Source organism: Amblyomma mixtum, chromosome 8 (assembly GCF_055824585.1).
Source record: "Amblyomma mixtum isolate Tamu chromosome 8, ASM5582458v1, whole genome shotgun sequence".
Taxonomy (NCBI): domain Eukaryota; kingdom Metazoa; phylum Arthropoda; class Arachnida; order Ixodida; family Ixodidae; genus Amblyomma; species Amblyomma mixtum.
Window position 1 is genome coordinate 20,334,585 of NC_143019.1, and position 21,025 is coordinate 20,355,609.

At 49.0% G+C, this 21,025-nt stretch overlaps 1 protein-coding gene across 2 annotated transcripts in view; it reads right to left on the bottom strand.

Moving 5' to 3' along the window:
* LOC149331590 (regulator of G protein signaling 7-like) overlaps positions 1-14,593 on the bottom strand; it is a 68,373-nt gene extending 53,780 nt beyond the window's left edge. For both annotated transcript variants that reach the window (XM_089556748.1, XM_089556747.1), the window contains exon 1: positions 13,378-14,593. In XM_089556748.1, the coding sequence (XP_089412874.1) occupies positions 13,378-13,509 (132 nt within the window). In that variant the 5' untranslated portion in view covers positions 13,510-14,593. The remainder of the gene's footprint in view (positions 1-13,377) is intronic.
* Between the last annotated feature and the right edge of the window lie 6,432 nt (positions 14,594-21,025).

Sequence of the window (21,025 nt, forward strand, 5' to 3'; positions counted from 1 at the left end):
AAGCCTTAGGGGAAAGGATTACTCCTGCCTTCCCTTTCCCTCGTCCAAGGGTGAGGAGGCGCCAAAGCTTGAGCGCGCGCTTCCGTTGTGTATATACGCCTCTCTACTGTGTACAAACACACGACCAACGTTGGAGATGCGATGACGACAGCCACTGCTGGCCGCTCACCTGTTACCATACACACAACCTTCGTTGTTATTTGTTTTGTTTTTGTTATTTTAGCGAGCTCGAAAATGACCCAAGGCCACGTCAGTGTATACGTGCGAAGCGTTTGTGGTGCTAGCTAAACAGTCCAGGGGAAAAGAAATAAGCTTACTCTCGAGTGTCGTAGTGGATTAGGGCATAATTAGAAATCACGTGCCCCCTCCTTGACCGTTAGCATGGCTTGCATCTTCTCTATAAGCGCCCTCAGCGGCAATGCTCACTGCATATACACTGTCCGCACATGTACAGTAGGACAGGTTAGCTGTGTTGTCCAGGGGAAAACTGGAAGAACAAAGAGATGAACAAAAGGAAGGACAGACGTTGTAGATTACAGAGGCTCCCTATAGAAGTCTTTGGAAGCGCATCCTTATAACACTCCCCCCCCCCCCCCCCCCCCCCCCATTCCCCTAAACCTTCCTTTTCCCGTTAAGGCATCACGCCATCCTTGACTATAAAGAACATATGAAATGATATGAAATGCAGTCCCCCGAGGGTTTCGCTTGTGTTTCGACACTTTTTTTTCTCTTTTGGCACTGGGGAGTTGGCGCTAGTGTTGAGCACAAATTGTCTGCGCCCCCACCACTACCAGCCACGCGGCAGCTTGTCAGGGAAATGGGGGACAGCGACGACCGTGATAGGCGACAGTTGGCACGTCTGTAGACGAAATCGCACACAAACGATAGCGATTTGCTGCGCTCTGTCATTGAATAAAGAGCGCGCGAAGCATGGAATCTCTTGCAGAGATACAACAGAACTATTTCCGCTGACTATCCGCCGCAGTGGAAAAAATGAAAATTTGGTACTGAGCAAAGAAAAGGAGTAGTATCTTTCTCAGTTCTCGGTAGACATCTCTACCGCGGCTTGAGGCAAAGGATGAATGAGGATGTGAAAGAACCAAGACAGAAAGAGGCGCCAGGGTGGAGGGCTCCAGAACAGCTTCGACCCCGTATGGTTCTTTAACGTGCACTGACAACGCACTGCAAACGGGTGCTCCTTCTGTTTCAGTTATATAGACGCAGCCACCGCGGCCATGATTGCCCAGTGCACGATTTCAGCGTTCTGTTACTGAGCCTACAGGGTCACGGGATTATCACGGCAGCGGATGCCGTGTTCATATACCTATAGGCTCCCAAAGCATCGCCGGGTGGCGCTGCTGCGCCTGATGTGCAGCACCATCTATGGGAGAAAAGTAAAAACTGGGGCGCTGCTCGCTGCTCGCGCTGCTTTCACCACGCTTCTTTGCACGCGCGCTTCCTTGCACGTGCGCGCGCCCGCGCTGTCGCGATGTGTCGCCTGCATGAGCCACAATAAGATCGTTCAGACTGACGCGCAGTACTGCAATGCAAACTTAATTAAAGGGGGGAAACTGATTAGTCGCGTCTACTGTGTGGAGCAGACGGTCGACGATGAGGAGGCCCATTTGACTGTAAAATGCGTTTCTCGAGTGAGTATTAACGTCGTACTGTATGACATGTAACTAGAGGTAAGTCCACGGTATAATTATACGCTCGAAATATGCGAAGTACTATCAGCTGTGAGAAATAAAGCGAGACACGTGTTGATCGTAGTTGTCAGTTGTTGCATGCGATGCGCAGGGCGATCCACTTACGTGCGAGTCGAAAGGACATGCGACCAGGCAACAGTTCGTCAACATTCTACTCCACCTTGGGGGAACCCCCTAAACATTTGACCACCATTGTTCACACTTGCAAGTGCGACCTGCGGGTCGCCTTCTTGCTTGAAACGAAAACTCTCCGGAATAACATTGCTTGCGCGCTTTCGAGAATTTCGTCTGCTTTGACTGCGTCTCCTGCACTCGCGCTCGGTGCGATTCTCAATGCACTACGGTGACCAGGAGGATGTCGTGACGGTATTGATGTGCACCGCAGTCGTATAAGCGTCATGATGACAGCGACAGCGGCGCGCTTTTTAGGGCCGGCCTGCCGACCTGTTTGCCTGTCGCCGCCGTCAGAAAAATACGCTAATATTGTTTGTTCGCGTTCATACCAAACCCTGGAGTAGAGCAACGTCAAAAATGAATCATTTTTGAGGATCGTTGGCCAATACCGAGCTGCTGGTAGAAGCGATAACTGCGATACAAGCATATTTCTTTTCCAAAGCCGCTCTGCTGATGCCCAGTGCTGCTCGCCTGTTGTCACCTGGCTCCGCAGTTAAAGGCATCACGGAAATCGGTCACGTCTTTGTTTTATTATGTGACGGTGAACATAGTAAAACGGTGACGCGAGTAGCACCTTTATTACAGCGCTGGCCAGTTCCGAAGTGCCCTCAGCTGCAGCATCGGTGCGAAATGATTAGGCTTAGCGACGACTACGGCAGCGAGGGAGCAGCGCAGCTCGTCGCCCGGCGTGGCCGCGGGCGACGTCGTTGCCGAAAGCTCTACTGTCCGCGGACGGCGTCATTGCCAAAAGCTCCACTGTCTCGCCGATTAGTTCAGCGGCTTGCGACTCCCAGTCGCAAGGCTGGAAAATCGAGCAGCGAGCGACTTGCCTGCGCGTCTGTCACTTTTTTCGTGCATGGTAGGGACAGACTCACTGGCTCTCCGAAGAGCGCGGCCGCATACTCGCGTGTTCGCGGTAAGAGTGGATCACCGTGTACATACGCTTCGGTTTTTACATTACGGCCTTCGTACTACCTCCTTTTTGCTTCGCCGAGACCGCGTCTGTCAGCGCGAAGATTGCGCCTCGCGCGACTCTCCCGTCGCACGTGCACACAAAGCTAGCAGGGCGTCTGCTACGGCGCCGCCCCGAGTTTCCGCTGCTCGCCGCTGCGGCGCTGGCGTCGCGCTCCCAAACTTGAGCTTGGGTTCCCTATAGGGGCAAAATACAAGACGCGCACGCTTTGCAGTACGGCGTCAGTGAACGTTACACAATCCGATGTGGTTGGTATTCTGAGCTCTTCAATGTGGCGTCCACCGTAGCATGAGTGGAGCTTCGGGACACCGTATTTCCCCTCACCTGAAAAATATCCCAGTTTGCAAAAATTTCTGGAGCCCTTTACGTCCTCGAATATCGCTGTGGTTCTCAGAATGCTTCTATCTAGCTTTTCCAGTGATTTTTCCCACTAGCTCTTTGTTTTCCTCTGTCCCTACTTTAAAATGCACTCTAAACAAAAAAGGAAGTAAACAGGGAGTCAGGGAGTAAGCTGAAACTCCCTTTTATAAAAGGGTGAGCGTTCGAGGACGACTTACTCTCGTTTTACACCCATATAGGCGTATTCGTGTTTAGAGCGTACTTCCCAAGCAAGCGGTCACCCTTTTCTACACCCATTGCGGGTGCTTTACGACACCGTGTGGGAAATGGGGTAGCGAAAACATGCTCCACCCAGAACCAAGGCATGCCTATACTGTTAGTATCCTATAGTCCTTGTATGGCGTCCTAAATTGCATAACTCACTTCTTAGATGCGTTATGCTCTTCCGGAAATTGTGTTTTAACGCGAAAGCCTTTAATGCCTCATCTTTTTCAACAGAAAGTTGTCAGCAGAGGTGTCACGCTTTTCTAGTCAGACCAGAAAAAAAATCTTCGTGCGCGATGGGATTCGAACCACCATACTTCCGTTCCGCTTGCCAACGCATATGTAGTTCTCTTTATCTATATTAGGAAAAAAAAAAACAGGACGCTGGCGAGTGCTTGCACAAAGGCGTCAAATCACACGGATGCCTCCCAAGCACCCTCCAGTGTCTCCAGCATTTAAGATTCACAAACAATTGTGCACTTAATTAACATCTTACCCACACATCAGTGACACATTCAGCAACACCGCACTAAAGGCTTTCACCTCATCGCACTTAAGGTCAACAAAGTGCCCCCCTGAATTTTTTATACTGTGATTCCTTGCTCTTACACTTTACACGGAAACTACCAGTTCCGCTGCTGTTTTCGAATTAATATAATCCCATTTTGATCACTTGTTTCTCTAGTCAATGCATGCTGTCGTAAAAATAACAGTTATAGTAAGTTACAGCTGCTCCTTTCCTTTCTACCTGTCTCTCCAGTTCTTCCTTTTTTTTTTGAACATACCTTAATCCTCAGTACAGCTCCTCGATAGTGACTGAATCGCAATACGATACACGACACGATACGAGATACGCAATACGATACACAAGCATTGTGAACGATTAGTCGTTTCTTATGATTTTCCTTTTGCATCATTGACACGTGACAGGGCAGAACGAATGCGCAACGACGTAGTACGCCCTGTCGTCTGCTAGAGTCGTCTGCTGTAGCAGGTCTGTATACAGCAGACCTGCAGTTTTCAGTCGTTGCTAATGCACGTTTCTTCCACCGCGCTTTTTTTATACTTTCATTCTTTTCCCTCTCCCATTCTTTTCTCTCTTTTTCTGCCATACGGTGACTGTTCTGCGTGGAAGTCAATCTTCCGAGAAACAACGTTAGTGTGTGTACATTTTTGCGCGTGGTGGCCACATCTGGAGAGAACCGCACAGTAACCGAACACAAACGGGGAGAGCCATAGGGCCGAGAAAAAACGACGAGGATATAAGGTGATAGCAGTCGTTGAGAAAGGAAGTACATCGGCGCTCAAGAAAAGATAAGGAAAGCGCAAAACAAAGCCAATACAAGCCAAGTCACTAAGAGGTAAACCGGTGTAGTACTGCTACATCTTTCCTTGTGTACGCCAGCTCCAAGACCCCATCCTTTCCTGGCGAGCAGCACCCGCGTGCGCCGTTTTTGCTGGGTGTTCCGGATGAAAAAAGCGAACTACAAGTAAAGCAAAAAACGAGGAAAACGATAAACAAAAACGCCGAAATACCCGCGCACCAAGCAGGGCCAGCTAGCCAGCCATGAAGACGCTGGCGCGCCGTGTTAGCGCGCCGGAACAGATTTTATCGCGATCTACCAGCGCTGCCTCGATCATCACTCATGGTACCTCCCCGCACACACATACCCCTGCCGTCTTCTCCCCGAAACTACATACGCCGCGTCTTCCCTTCGCTGACGCACCACCATTTCTGCTGCGTTGCTGCCTCTTTGTATATTTAGTCGCTCGTTTCGCCTATACATCACTCGCCCGCAGACATGGAAAGGAACAGGCTGCGAGCTCTACCGTGGATTGGAAGCCTATACGATCGCCTCGCCGCGGCCGCGACGATGTCCGGCGATCCCCGCATGTATAAGGTGAAACGCCGGCAGAATAGCGCCGGCGGGGCTGCTCCGCCGCTATTTACCCGTCCGATCAAATCGGTCCGGGGACAGCATTACAGCAGTAAGCTAGTACGTACAGTCTTCGTCAAAAGTATCAAAGCCAAAGACTTTTCGCTCGAGGCCCATAATAGAACCATTACGGCACTAGTAAAGGCCGAAGGACCTTGAAATGCTAGCAGAAGTTTCCTTCTCGCGATCCAGAAGCTTCCTGCTCGACTTGAGTTTTGAATCGTCCGCTACAGGGATCATTCTAGGAACATTCATTTCAATGCAGGTGAACGCTGTGGCCTTAGAACTTTTGACCAAGGCTGTACAGTATAGGTGCGAAAAGATGGGTTGGAAAGGGTCGTCGCAGACTAAACGTACAGATGTGTTACCGAAACTGAAGCGTGAAGCGCGCAGTTCTCGACGCCACTAAAACAAAACAAAAATAAATCATAACAAAAATACAAAGGTGTTCTTCCGATCGGTTTGTTCAACACTCCACCCTGAAATGCAAGAGGCGCAGCTCACCACAACTTTAATCTGCCTGTACCTCATATAATCTAAACGGAAAAAGGCTAGTGAAATTTAGCGTGGCCTTATAGTTTGGTATTCACTACCAGTGCACATAAAGCTAGCTCTTTATTTTACAGCTGCAAAGAAGTATTTTTTGATAACTATTTCTAACTCATAGCTGACCGATGGGTACATCTTACCATTTCTTGCAACAGGCTAGGAATTCTACCTTCGTCAAGCTGTTATTTAACGCAGTGTGGTAAACGCTTCATTTACACAGCTTGACATATCGTTCCCTGAACGTACTGATTCATGCAATTCTCAGTGATTTTGTTGCAATGAAAGAAGAATCTAATACAGTCCTATTTCACTCGTTACCCGTTTTATTTATTATGCTCGCCATGACTAGGGCTATTTGCGACGCATGGCCTCAAATTCGAAGTTGAAACACGTTTTAACTTCGACCCGCTGTACTACCAATGGTTACCGACCAGACAACTGCTTTTTGTTTTGCACAACATGGTATAAAAACCGTCGAACCACGTTATAAAGAAGCGGTTTATAACGAAGTAATGGATGTAACGAAGGAATGACGACTCCCCTAGGAAGATCGGTCAACATGGGCTACAACGCAGCTACGGCTACAACGAAGTAATCACCAGGCCCCTTCAGTTTCGTTATAACTCGGGTTTAAACTGTAAATACAAACGAAACAAAATAAAATCCTATTCCAGCCGCACACTGAGGCGCACAAAGCATCACAAGCAGTATATGTTCAGTGCGCAGAATGGGTGGCGTACTGGGTTCAGTTGAGGTATGTCCTGCTGCCCATAGGATAAACCCGAAGCTGTATACCACTGTATACCTAGACGATAGGGTGAATAAATGAACACAGGAATTCTGTGGAACGACACAGAGATGGTCACCTGTACATGCACTATCATGACTGCCCCTGTAAAGCCCTGCAACCCACTGTTCGTCAAATGCGTCGTCGAAGCTAAGAGCAGGGTTAGCGATACACCCGTGAGATTACAGTGGCAAATCTGACCCTATAGAGAAGGCCCTAAATACATTATTGCAGTACCCTTACATATCTTGGACAATGAAATGGCGTTCACGGATGGCACTATGGACGCATCTTTTAAGGTTTATACTTTTTATTTTGTGTGTCGCGTGTTTTCAGTAATCATAATCGCTGGGAAAGCTATCGCTGTGTGTGCCCCTTTCCCACGCCCTAGTCGTTTTGCGGTGGAACACCTTCGCCAGGACACGTAGAAGAATCAGCTCCTTTGAGCAGATACATCTCTATTGACATTAGGTTCGACCGGAAATTGAACATCGCAGCGGTGACTTCTTCCGGCCAGACGCGCCAGAGGACGCCACTGTACCTGCGAGCCGGAGCACCGGGCCAGAAAAACAACAGCTATACAAGCGTGTTGTTTCTGACTGCATGAGGAAAATTGCGCAGCGCAGAAGAGACTAATCATCGCAAAAAAAAAAAAAAGCTCTTCTCTTTCCCCTTCATCTCTCCTTCCTCCGTATTATTTCGTACAGCGCCGTCGTTCAAAATGAATAATTGTGAACTTTTCCCGACTTTGTATGCTTCTGCTGGAACTGGAAAGCAATGCCCACTTTCTGAATATGTCGGGTTAGTGCACTACACGCAAAAGCTACCTCCTGTAACCAAAACAAAGGTGGGCTAAAAACCTCTGAATAATGGCAAAACTTATTAAACACTTATTATGAAAGCTCATTACCCACTTTAAAATACTTTCAGTCCAGGAAAGAACAGCTTATTGAACACACCCCGCATAATGCCGTCGCGAACTAATAATGTATTGAACGAATTACGATTGCGTCTGCACTTATTCAAAGATGTAAACTGTGGCTTATGGCAGGCGTTATTTTGGGTCCCAGAACGCACGGGTAGCATCAGTAACGCAAAGTAGTCTTGGAATAATGCGAACAGCAAAATTAGCACCTCCTTTACAATAACAATTGCGCGTCAAATGACTATATGATGATGTCTTGGCTCTCTGTCTGTTTTGTTGCTAATATTATTCACACGGGGAGTTACAACGTGTTTAACAGAAATAATGTCAACTTTGGCGCGTGCAACGCAGTATGTCCCTTGTATGGCCTAGTGTGCGCGTTTCTGTATGGTCATATATTTACAGGACAAGGTGCTTGCACGAAAAGTACAAACAGTAATTAAAACAGGACGGGCGATGACTCTTTCCTTACCTGCCTCGCCTGTTCCTTCGCTATGCGTGGTAAAAGATGTACAAGCGTTTAGGTGAAATATGCAGCACGTGTATTTTACAAACGACTTCTTCTTTCTCTACCACGACGAATTACACACGCAGACACACACCTAACGGGTATCGTACCCACGCCCTTTCGGCCGAGCACAATTAACACAGATTTTCCAGCGGCGAAGAACAAACAACACTGTACATACACATCGCAGCCAGCTCAGACGATTTTTTTTTTTTTTCATTTCACGAGCCTCCTGTAGAGCGTGCCCTCACTGTAAGGCGCCCAAGTAAGGAGGCAAAGCCCGCTTTTTGAACAAAGATATAAAGCATTTGGATAAAATTGTTCAATCCAACGCAGCACGAACGAAAAGCGTCAGACCACATCCGAAGGTAACGAATGCACCAGCTATCGTCTCCTGGCAACTGTGTGTGCGCGTTCCGTACCGCTGCAGCGGCCTAATGACGAAGCCATGGCAAAAACATGGGCCTGCACTTTTCATCTGCCGTCAGAATGACGTCCTACAGCGGCCACTTAATTACCCTACAGGGGCGTTTAGTTTTTGTCTGGCGCAAGTGCTGAGGGATAAAATGAGAAAGAAGACACTTTTGTTGCGCAAAATTACGGTTGGCACTTTGTTCGGGGCTATCGCTGGGCATTTCGGACAAACCGACGTGTCGAGATTTCGGAGCTCGTTAAAGGGGAGGAGACACTAAATTTTTCCTTGGCTTTTTTTTTTTTTTTGCTTTGCAGTGTTGCGTGTGACATTAGCAAACACGAATGACCATGTGGAATTCGCCAGAGCTAAATAAATAATTTGTAATATGTTTTTTTTTTTAATGCCGCAGCACTATTAAGCGCACTTTTGTGATGAAGCCTGCCTTCCCACCGGGTTGTGTGCAACCTGCCTGGTGCGTACACCTTTTAGGCCCTTACCTTTAAGGCCTTTACCCAGATCTTTACCCAAATGCCTTTAAGGTAAATGCCTTAAGTTGAAGGCCTTTAAGATCAAGGACTTCATGGCAGATGCCTTGCGGGCAAAGGCCTTTACGTAGAATGTCTTTAAGCCAAACACCTTCACGGTAAAGGCCTTTCGGTCAAATGCCTTTAGCACGTAAGGACCTTAAGTGCCCACCCTAACTAGTGCTACCGCACGATATTCCGCGCTTAGACATGTCAGCCCGTCTGCTATTTTTTTACGATGTGGTTTCAGGTTTCCGAGCGATGGTTGCATTGAGACCGAAGAGGAAACTGCATGGAAGAAAAATTAAATTAAATTAAATTATTTACTCAGCGCACGCGAATTTCACGCTGTGATCCACGTTTACTAATGTCTTGCGCATAATTCCAAAGCAGGAATACACTAGGAAAAATATTTGGTCTCTACTCCTTCAGTAGCCACGGGACATGCTTTCGTCAGGATACCTTTCAATAGTTAAAATCTAACAAATCCGGGGCTGCGGGCCCCCTTGCCTAAAATGTTGCTTCGACACGTGAAATAACTTTATTATCGAACGACTTGACTGTGCGGAAAGAACGAATTGGCAAAAGCACCCTCAAAAAAAAAAAATAGAGGGCTTCCGACCGGTGGCGTCAATCTGTTGTCACCACATCACGGCCAACCGCCTAGCACCTGCTACCGTGGCATCGCGGGCGACAGGCAGGTGCAAGGCAGGTTGACCGCGACGTCACGACAGTAGGTCGACGCCTGGAGCCTATCCGCTCTGCGGTTGTCGCTTCGTTCTTGACTTGCGTCCGGCAATAACTCGCTCGCTTGCGCGTCCAACCTTGTTTTCCCAAACCTCTACGCCATACGTGCGCGGACACACAGATGTGAGCTCCACAGACACAATGGCTGCAGTAGAAGCGACATTGCGAGACGGAACCAAGAAATAAAAAAATAAAAATAAAAGAACAATGTATTCGACTTCACTGCCGTTTACAAACAGCGGCTCAGCGATTCTTTTCTCCGAGGACTCGAATTATCTCGGGAAAGAAGTGCTTTAAAAAAAAAAAAAGTACTAAACGTCATCGCCACGACCGCAGTCCAAGTAAGTGCTTGTCACAAAGACGCGGCGAAAAGAGAGAGGGCAAGCTGTAGCGACTTTTTTCTTTTTTTTTTTTGCACAAAGAGCCGCTCTCCTGTCCAGACTACTGCGTGCGATTGTCTCTCCGAGTCGCATAATGCGAGTAGACACGACTCTTTATCGTGTATAAAGACGCGCGCTGGAAGCAACGACGCCAGCGTGTTCCGAACAAAACAGCTCGCGCGAAATGCCGAAACACACACGGGTCGCGCATACACAGCACAAAGTGCTACAGGGCGGAACAATGTAAAGGTGGCGGGACAAAAAAAAATAAAGAAAACATCGGGAGCGAATAAGTGCAGCCGCGCTGACCGTTTCTGAAGAACGGACAATCGCCTTTGTGTTTTTCTTCCGGTCTATGTATACGTATAGAGCTCCGACGCGCTGTCCCGACGTGCAGTCTGAACATGCAGCTTCGCAAATAAAACGACGGCTAACATAATAATGCTTGTAGCGACTCTATATGACTATAATACGGTTGCGCTAAGGTGGTCTACATCCGTGGTTTTTTTGTTACGTATACCCATATTTGAGAACGCATGCATACGTTGTATCTATGGTGATGTACAGGCATAGTGTGGTGGCCCCTCTATAGACGGATACAACTTGAAAACGCAGAGGATTCTCCCCCTCAAAGGATCCTCTTCCAGCCAGTGGCGTCGGCAGATTCTCATGACAGTGCTGTGTGGTAAAGCATGGAGTGGTAGAAGAAAGGGGATAATCCCTTCCCTCTATGGTCGGGGATAGACCCCTCTTTACATTGTGGCGCCGCTCCCTGCATTGTCACCCTAGCAGGGTCGTGAGAATCGGCCGACGCCACTAGCTTGAAGGGGCTTTCCTCTGGCGAGGAAAAGCCGCTATGTTCTTGATTTGTATCCGACTATAGCCTACCTTTTCATCATAGGGTAAGGCCTATAGGTTCTTCCTGAGGTAAACACCCTAAGGTAAAGCCATAAAATGTTTCCCTACGGTGGAACCCCAGGCCGCCAGGTAGGGTAGAAGGTCTTCCTGCAGCTGAGTTGTTTTCTATTTTGTATTGAAAACACACGGATGCTAGGGAGGCCCACCCGCGTGAAATAGCCTGGGATATACGGAACAATCGGCGTAATTATAAGAGCCGTATATGATGGATGCGGTCATGTACTAATCCACGACGAAGAAAAAGTAAACGCCCCCCTCTCTTCCACCACTACCGTTTGCGAGGAAGTCTTCGATTCGTAGTTCCACAGCTGCTCCGCAGACATATCGCGTTTCAGCGCATCTGCTTATATTAGCGAAGCAATGAGCATCGATTTTTTTTTCCCCCTTTTTTAGCTGAGCAAAAACGGAAGATTGCTTCCTCGTAATGACGCGTGCTGGCTCTAGCAAAATCCAACAGCACCGCTATATGCGGTAACTAAAATCAATGCGTGACCTCGGATCGATGAGCACCAAGCTCTTTCTTTATATCTCTCTTTTTACTACAGTTCAGGACTTGCTGGTGGCCTCACGGGCATGACCATCTATGGCGGCTTTGACTCACGGTAGCAGACGACCAAACGTCATTCGTGGAAGGCCTATTTCCCCTCTGGTTGCAGGTGACACTGTGTGCTGTTACTGTCATTTAGATAGTGTTTTCTATTCGTTGACGACGACGACAAGTTGACTGCACTGTGGTATGTAGCTTTGCTGGGGTCGGCAGTGAATTTCCGGGTCACATGACGGCTTTAGACGCCAGAAAACCGCAAAATTATACGATCGCGGGCGCCCGTGATTGACGTCACTGTTGAACCTGGGATTAACTAACAAGCCTGGGCGCACACTGTTCAATACGGGCGTTCGCTTGTATTGTGATTACAACTGAATAAAAAAGAAAGGCAGGGACGCGCGAAGGCCTCATTTAAGCATGTGTGCATGAAGCAAGGTGGGCTGAAAATACCCGTGAAGGCACAAAGCGCCTCTACTGAAATTCTATGAAATATCAGTAACAGCAAGTGTGTTCTTTAGAAATTCTCTAGAATTTCAGCCCCGGTAAATTGTAGCAGACGACATGGATTCCTTTAGCGCCTCGCAAACGGCACATTCAGATGGTAGCAGACAGCATGCATGCTGCCGTCTGCTACACTTCGCATATGCCGTCCGCGGCGCGCTAAACGAACATACCAATCCGCAATCTCAACCTGAACAGCGGGTACAACGTCTCTTTGTTCACCTGGGAACGAGAACACCTGAGAACAAAAGGCATAACGGGGAGACGTTTGCTTGAAGGTTCAGGGGGAAAAAAATGCAGGCATACCGCGTTTGCATAACGTTTGCAGACGACCACCGTATGTATGAGTGCAGACGGAACTTCCAGCCCAATAAGCTAACATATATAATAATGACCCGCCGTGTCCGCATCGACTCAGCTTCGGCCCGCAGGGCTGATATCACGCGACATCGATCACTTTCGACGTAGGGAGAGTTATGCGGTTTCGAATAACCGACGGGGAACAGAACCGCGCAGCTTTATCTTTCAAGTGAATCAAAGCAAAATACGCGCACGACCAATCATGGAAGACCGGTAGCAACCATTAAGCGCTAGAACAAATTGGTTTGGTTTATGGGGTTTTAACGTCCCAAAGCGACTGAGGCTATGAGAGACGCCGTAGTGGAGGGCTGCGGAAATTTCGACCACCTCGGGTTCTTTAACGTGCACTGACATCGCACAGTACACGGGCCTCGAATTTCTCCTTAAATTCTGTATTAAATGCTGTATATAACCAGAACTAACGACACTCGTGACTATTAAAGGGCAAATAAGCGCTATATCCAAGATAGGTGAGTCGAAATCAAGGCGGAAAAAAGACGTAACGGGAAAACGCTGGCTACTTGGAATAACTCGAAGCAGCCGCAATGTTAAGGCGCAATCAAGACCGTGAACGTTCTTTTAGGGAAGAAGAAAAGCGATCGGAGGGTTTAAAAACGGAGGCAGTTTAAGGGGCCTTTCTTATGCACGAGCAACGATCGAGTTGATTCTCCAATCAAGAATTCAGCTCACGGGCCTTCGGGCAGAAACGCTTCGACGAGATGAGCCCCAGAAACGTGGACGTAATGAACGAAGCAGGCACCGATCGTTACACAGAGGCAGGCATCGTCGCAGGGCGCGGGAGTGCGGCGCCGAAGCTCACCTTACGGCAGACGATCTGGTTGGGGTTCTCCTCGCCGGTCGCGGCGGCTGCGGCGGTGGCCGAGCCGCTGGCCTGGCTGTTGCCCCCTCCGCCTCCTCCTCCGCCGGTGTCCGTCTTGCGACGGTAGGCCATGGCCAGGCGTTCGCGCGGTGCCACGGTGCGGCCCAAGTCTAGCCTCGGCGCCGTGGTGACGAGGCGCGGCCCATTCCAGCGGGACCAGCAAACTCGCGGGCCGCGCGCGAGCCACCAGCGCGACGCCTGCGGCCGCCGATCCAGCACACACACACTCAGCGTCGCTCGCTGTCTCTCTCGCAACAACACTCGGGCGCGCGCGCACCGCTGTGCAGCACTCTTCCCGGCGAGTCTTCCTCGGAACAGAGGCCCAGTAGAGCGGTGAAAAGCACAGCCGCGAGCAAAAAAGTAGGGAAGGTCACACGTCGGCGCACCAAACGGGAGAGCACACACTGCAGCGCGGCGCTGGGAGGCCTGCCGACCTCCCTCTCGGACCGGCGGGAGCGAAGTCGCGCCGCCTCCGCCGCCGCCGCCGGCGACTTCCGACGTTAGGCCTCGCGGCGAGCCCCGGTATCGCTAGCTCGGTCGCGGAGGAAAAGCGCGCTCCCCCGAGTCGGAGTCGGCGGCGTTTTCACGGCCGGGGTGACGGTGACTGGCGCGCGCGAGAGAGACCTCCCTTAGGCCTAACGTTCGCTCCCCATCATCGCCGCGCTCCCGTGGAGCTGCTGCCCCTGCTCACGGTGTTCCTCGCAGCGTCGCCGGCGCACGGAGGCGAGCCACGGATGATGCGGCGATCGTCGGCGGCGGGCAGCCGCGCTCCCGCGAGCTCGTTGCGGCGGCATTATTATCATTGCACACGGTGCTTGGCAGCGGCGGAGGGGTTAGCGGGGGACGTTCGTGCGCCGTGCGACGTCGATCAGTGCGGCTGCCGCCGACGCGCTGGGATATGGGCAGCCCCGAGCAGTTCCGACGCGGCGCTACGGCGGCTGATCTCTCGCCGCGGCTATTCCCGGGCCGTTAGCGATGTCCGCCGCCGCATTTTGATGCCGATCACGCACGACACCACACACTCACACGCGCGCGCGCGCCCGCTGAAGGGAAAACACGAATAAAACGAAACGGCGAGCGAGGGCCAGCAGCTGACCCAGCGACCGTTTACAAACAAAAACGCGCAAAACCGAAACAGTCCGTGGCCAGCCAATGGCGGCTCGGGAGAAGACAGTCACGTGACCAAAGCTGGTCGCGAGCAACTGCCGCCATCTGTTGCGTCGTGGTCGAAGGAAAGATTTGCGATCAATTCTGAGCTTTCCTTTTCCACCTTAGTTTGTATATGACGTGCTTAGCAATTATAAAGTGCAAAAAGGTGGGATTCCTGGAGTCAGCATCAACAACGACTCGCGATGCGATGGACGGGTATGGTCAGATTGGGGAACTAATTCGTTGCACCAGAAATTTGGGGATTCTCACCACGCCAGCGCTGCGGGTTCTCACCTTGCCAAAAATGAACGGCAGGGCCACGTAGCCACTTGAGAGAGCACCAGACGCACAAACATGAAAGCACAAATTGATAGTCGAGTTGGTTATGCATGGTATAATTGAAACAGCGCAAGGTCCAAGGCCTAAGAAGAGAGCAAAGGAAAGGAGGAAACGGACAGCACAGCGCTGAACTAACAACTGACATTCATTTGGCACGCTGTACCAAAATAGAAAACACCGCAAAGAGCTCATTCATGCGCCTGGATCCCTGCAAGACAACACAAGCTAAGATGTGCAATTCAGGAAGCGAAATTCTTTTTATGAAAAATATACTGACGGAGCACTTACACTGAATCACCGTACGTCTTGATATTCGAGGCCTCGATTATTTCACGGTACAGCTGATGTTAGTTCCAGCAACAACTCGGCAATATTCGAACTGTGGGGAGCAATCGCATGCTGAGGTCACGAGACTCTTTATTATCGACATTGTTACGGTGCTGCCTGAGCCTGTAATTTAAGCACTGTCCTGTCTGGCCAATATAAAACCTGTTACAAGTGAGAGGAACGGAATACACAACATTTTTTTTTGCACTTCACAAATTTACACTCATGATTTTTCGGGCAATCGGAGATAGTTTTCCCTGGGTTGTTGACACGCATGCATAAGCTTGATAACTTAACGAGGGCCGAAAAAACCACATGTAGTCAACTAAAGACTTGTCACGTAGGTAGTCCACAGTCTTATTGATGGGTAAGCGCTTAGCCTGTCGGCCAGCATGGCCAACGAACCCACGATGTTTTTTTTCGGAATGAGGTTTCGAAGCGTGGTGATGTGAATAAGACGCGTGAGTTCAGGCCACTGATTCTTCCAACCAGCTGGCTGATTGGAAAGTTGAAGAAGAATCCGTAGATGATCCTGGCACAACCTGGCCTGTCGTAGCCGCTCCGCTCTCAGAAATTTGCACATTTGGCTATTTATTGGTAATAAGAAAATAAAAAATGAAGGAGCGGATGTTGCTAGCCGCGGCATCTGCCATCGAAGCCTGAAGCACCTGAGCTAGCAAGCACCTAGCGAGCACATCCTTGCGCCGTGGCTGACTGAGGGCAAGAAGCCGCCAAACAACTCCAGCACTTCGGGTGGAAGAAATTTTTTTCGAATGCAGAAGCCTAGCAATCTGGACTTGCACTAAAAAAAAAAATTGGTAAATTGGTTTTTGAGGAAAGGAAACGGCGCAGTACCTGTCTCACATATCTCGGCGGACACCTGAACCGCGCCGTAAGGGAAGGGAGGAAGGTGGGAGTGAAAGAAGTTGTGTTGTGTTGTGTTGGGTTTAATGGCGCATAAGCAGCTAAGGCTATCGAGGAAGGTGGGAGTGAAAGAAGTTGTGTTGTGTTGTGTTGGGTTTAATGGCGCATAAGCAGCTAAGGCTATCATGCGCCGAGCTCAAGGTATAGGATATTTCTTTTATGCAGATTTTTGCTGTTATGTGAAAAAATGGTGTAGAGGGTCTAAAGTTTCTTGTACCGAGTAAAAAGAGAGGGAAGAAATTTTAGAACTATCTACAAGTAAAAGCTTTTAAGGAGGCCGTGTAACCTCATCAGCGGTCCTTGGCTGGGCAAGGAAACTGAGGTTCCCAGCCAATTAAATAAAAACCTCAGTCTCAGGTTTTAAAAAGCTAAAAACACAAGAAGAGTTAACAATGGCATTTTCACCTAAGAGCAACGCAGGGTGTAAAGGAATGCATTCATTATAAAACTTAATAAAGTGTTTCTTTCTTAGTTTTCCGAGGTATGAACATTAAAGTGAAATATGGTTTATTGTGAGCTCGGCTCCACAACTCTCACAAAAAGGTTTGTCTTTTTTTGTCAGTAAGAAATTATGTGTAATGTGTGTGTGTCCAATGCGGAGACGGCATAAAATTATTTCCATAAAGCGTTCCTGGTGCCTGCAGGTCTTCCATTCACCCAAGACGGGCTCTACCAAGTGCAGTTTGTTGTTAACTTCGTTGTCCCATGAAGCCTGCCATTGTTCTCTAAGTTTATTTTGAACAAACCTCATGCAGTCCCTATGCGGTATGTTTACCTGTTTTACCTCACGATTGCGGGCAAGTGCGGCACATGCATCAGCGCTCTCGTTTCCGCTGATTCCCACGTGACTAGGAACCCAGCCGAACTTTACTGTACGTCCTTGTTTCCAAGAGTGAAAGAAGAAAGAGAGAAAGAGGTGCCGTAGTGGAGGTCTCCGGAATAATTTCGATCACCTGGGGATCTTTAACGTGCACTGACATCGCACAGCACTCGTTACAGATCCCCAGGTGGTGTTTTTTTTTCGGACCCCGTTAAATTATCAAGCAACAACCCAGGAAAAACAATCCCCAATTGCCCGAAAAATCATGAGTGCAAATTTGTGAAGTGCCAAAAAAAAAATGTTGTTTATTCCGTTCCTCTCACTTGTAACAGGTTTTATAGTGGCCAGACAGGACAATGCTTAAATTATAGGCTCAGGCAGCACCAAACAATGTCGATAACAAAGAGTCTCGTAACCTGAGCATGCGATTGCTCCCCACAGTTCGAATATTGCCGAGTTGTTGGTAGGAACAAAGACCAGCTGTGTCGTGAAATAATCGAAGCCTCGAATATCAAGAAGTACGAGATTCCTAAGTGCTCCCGTCAGTATCTTTATCACAAAAAGAATTTCGCTTCCTGAATTGCACAACTTAGCTTGTGTTGTCTTGCAGGAATCCGGGCGCATGAATGCGCTCTTCGCGGTGTTTCCTATTTTGGCGCCAAAATGTATTTATACGCACAGCGTGCCAAATAAATGTCAGTCATTAATTCAGCGCTGTGTTGTCCGTTTCCTACTTTCCTCTGCTCTCTTCTGAGGCCTTGCGCTGTTTCAATTATACCGCACAAACATGTGCCGTTTGTTGCCCACGCATGAGCGGATTAATTGCAACAAGTTAACCCCAGTATGCAAATGGTTTCTGCTACTATTTTTTTTTTTCGGGGGAGGGGATTATTATATTGAAAACTAAAGCCGCCATAAATTTTAGGTTGCGAATTTCTCCCCTTCCAGAGCGCTTGATTTCCGTGGAGCACATGCTGTGGGAGAACTCTCTTCATTCGAACAATAACGGCGCCATTGTCAGTAGTGGTGGTGAAAAACTTTTTCAATACTCGAGAGAGTTTGGGAATGAGAAGACCCCGCTACAAGGTCGGTATCCTAGAGTCCAGGTCACCGCACGACGAGGCCCCGTCTCGCGCCCGCTTTACTAGAGCCCTTTGGGACTCCAGCGTGGAGCAGTTAAGGAGGGCACCATAACCACCGAGCCACCGTGGCGGATGGTGAGGATTCTGAGTACATGCCCGCACCATGTGAAAGATATCGCAGATCTCTCCACAGTGCGGGCAGCGCCAATCTATGTTGGGATCAAAGTGTTTGGCGATGGCAGGACAGAGAAGAGTTCTTGTCTGCAGGCGCCGCAGAGTTCGCTCCTCTGCCTTACTCAGCCCCTTGGCAGGTCCCAGGTAGAGGCGGTGGCTGTCGCAGTAATGAATAAAGATTTCGCGGAACCGCAGAAGCGGTTTATGAGCTTCTGAGCCAGGAGAGCTAGGATGAGGAGCCCGGTGTGTGAGCGCTCGGGCGGCCGCATCAGCGGCCTCATTGCCTCGTAGACCCTGATGGCCAGGAGCCCAGATTACGTTTGTGCGAGTTGCATCGGCGGGAGCCCGTCTTAGAATATGGGAGGCATAAGGTGATATTGCGATGGGGTAAATTGTACCAAACTCTGTAGTGCTGACCCGATTGATGAGACTACAAAACGCGGCACTGCTTAATTCATCTCGCAGTATGAATCCCCTTATATACAGGGTCGCGGAAAGACCAAGTATAATATTCCAAAATAGCCTTTCTGAGACAAAATGCAGATTCTTTCACGACCATAGCGTCGGCATTCGCGGAAGTCATAAAACGTTTGACAGAAATTCATTACTAGGGTAGTTAACTAAAATCTGCTAATCAACTTTTTGGATTTTAGCTCTGGCGTTTGGTTGTAATTAGAGACTTGTAGCGGGCCGTCAGGGCATTCGATACCGATTATTAGATTTGCTGAAATGCAATTGTCCCTGGTGCAATGCGGTGACGAACTTCGACCCTCCAGAAATGCATCGAATGGGCCCGCGCTGGCATCAAAGCGAGCGTCGCCACGCCCATCTCTCTCCCGCCAACTCGAGTGGCGCGTCGCATGGTCGCATCCCGCCCTTCGAGCCAGAGGGAAAGAGCGAAAAGAGTGTGATGCGTCAGTTGGATGCGTCTGCTCCGATCTACGTCACTCCGTGGGCGTGACTATATATGCTGGCTCCGCGGGCACATCGCGCCCCTTCGATGCGTCTGGGTGGCTGAAATTTTTAGGGTCGTAGCGCCAACAGCAATTAGATTTTACCACATCCAATAACTGATGTCTGCCCTAACAGCCCACTACGTACAATTCTATAATTCTAGCCGTCGCGGTGTCTCAGTGGTTATGGTGCTCGGCTGCTGACCCGAAAGACGCGGGTTCGATCCCAGCCGCGGCGGCCGAATTTCGATGGAGGCGAAATTCAAGAGGCCCATGTACTGTGCGATTTCAGTGCAAATTTAAGAACCCCAGGTGGTCGAAACTACCGGAGCTCTTCACTACGGCGTCCCTCATAGCCTGAGTCGCTTTGGGACGTTAAGCCAAACCAAACCAATTCTACAATTCTCCCCAAGCGCCTATAGATGCTGACAGATGCCAGATGCTAGACGGAACCAGATAGGACCATATTACTAACAGCCGGCTACAAATCTCTAATTGCAACTAAGCGACTATAAGTAATAAAATTTATCTTTTAGAGTTTCGCAAATGTTTATGGGGGGTTTAACGTCCCAAAGCGACTCAGGATATGAGGGACGCCGTAGTGAAGGGCTCCGGAAATTTCGACCACCTGGGGTTGTTTAACGTGCACTGACATAGTACAGTACACGGGCCTTTAGAATTTCGCCTCCACCGAAATTCGACCGCCGCGGCCGGGATCGAACCCGCGTCTTTCGGGCCAGCAGCCGAGCGCCGTAACCACTGAGCCACCGCGGCGGCTAGTTTAGGCAATCATTCAACCGTCTTTAACAACGCTATTCGCCTAGCTGTGTTGTGACGTATTACTATGCCACAAAAGCCGTGTCTTATACATCAAACATCGTTTTCTTTTTAATATCACACACTGGTATCCCGGGTAATGAGGTGGAGTATCGCCTCTCCCGCGAATTTAAACACAAGGCGCCTGAGATCATCTGGCCTTGTCCACCAACGTGGGACACTGTACGACCCGTTCCAACCATGAAATAAATCTTTGCTACGACAACATCAGAGAAATTCTTCGTACCCTTCCTGTTCCCGACAAATCTCTCACCAGCACGCAGCTACGAATTCTCCGGCGCATCCACTTACATACACTCCTCACGTAACCCCTGCCCGTTCTTACTGCCACCGTCTCCGAACTTTATGCCAAAATTGCCCCGAACCTTGTGCTATTGTGGAACATTCCCATCTCCTGCCCCGTTTCCATTCAATATCCGATAATGTTTTAAAATTGTTATTTAAGTTGCAGTAACGTTACATGTTACATGAGATCGTTATTTTAATGTTCAAAGTTAACAAACAACTTCATATGTTTTACCATAAACATTAGAGTACCATTAAAAGTAAACATTGTGCCAATGCTGTGTTCTGAATGTTATTATATGTCGAAATTTAACAAGCAATGTTCAATGCGTTATTCAGTGGCGCTACCGCCAAACCACGATTTGGAGCAGTTTTGGAGCATAAAAAAACACATTCAATTGGAGTCCTTTGGAGCAGCACTATCGGTATTTTGGAGCAGTCTGGAGCAGCTATGCTCGAATTCTAGACATGGATTGCCCGACAAGCAGCAAATTTTGAAACAGATATGCTGCTAAGAAGTCGAATCCTTGCGCAAATCAAACTGTCTCAAGGGAACCCCTTGTAAGTGATTTAAGCGGGCTAGTAGCAATTCAGAGGCTTGCGCGATATTGAGCAGTACGTTTGTTCTCATTAAAGTGATATATCCAAAGCCAGCATTTCCACGTGTCACGAGCAGCAAAGCAGGTATACATACCAGC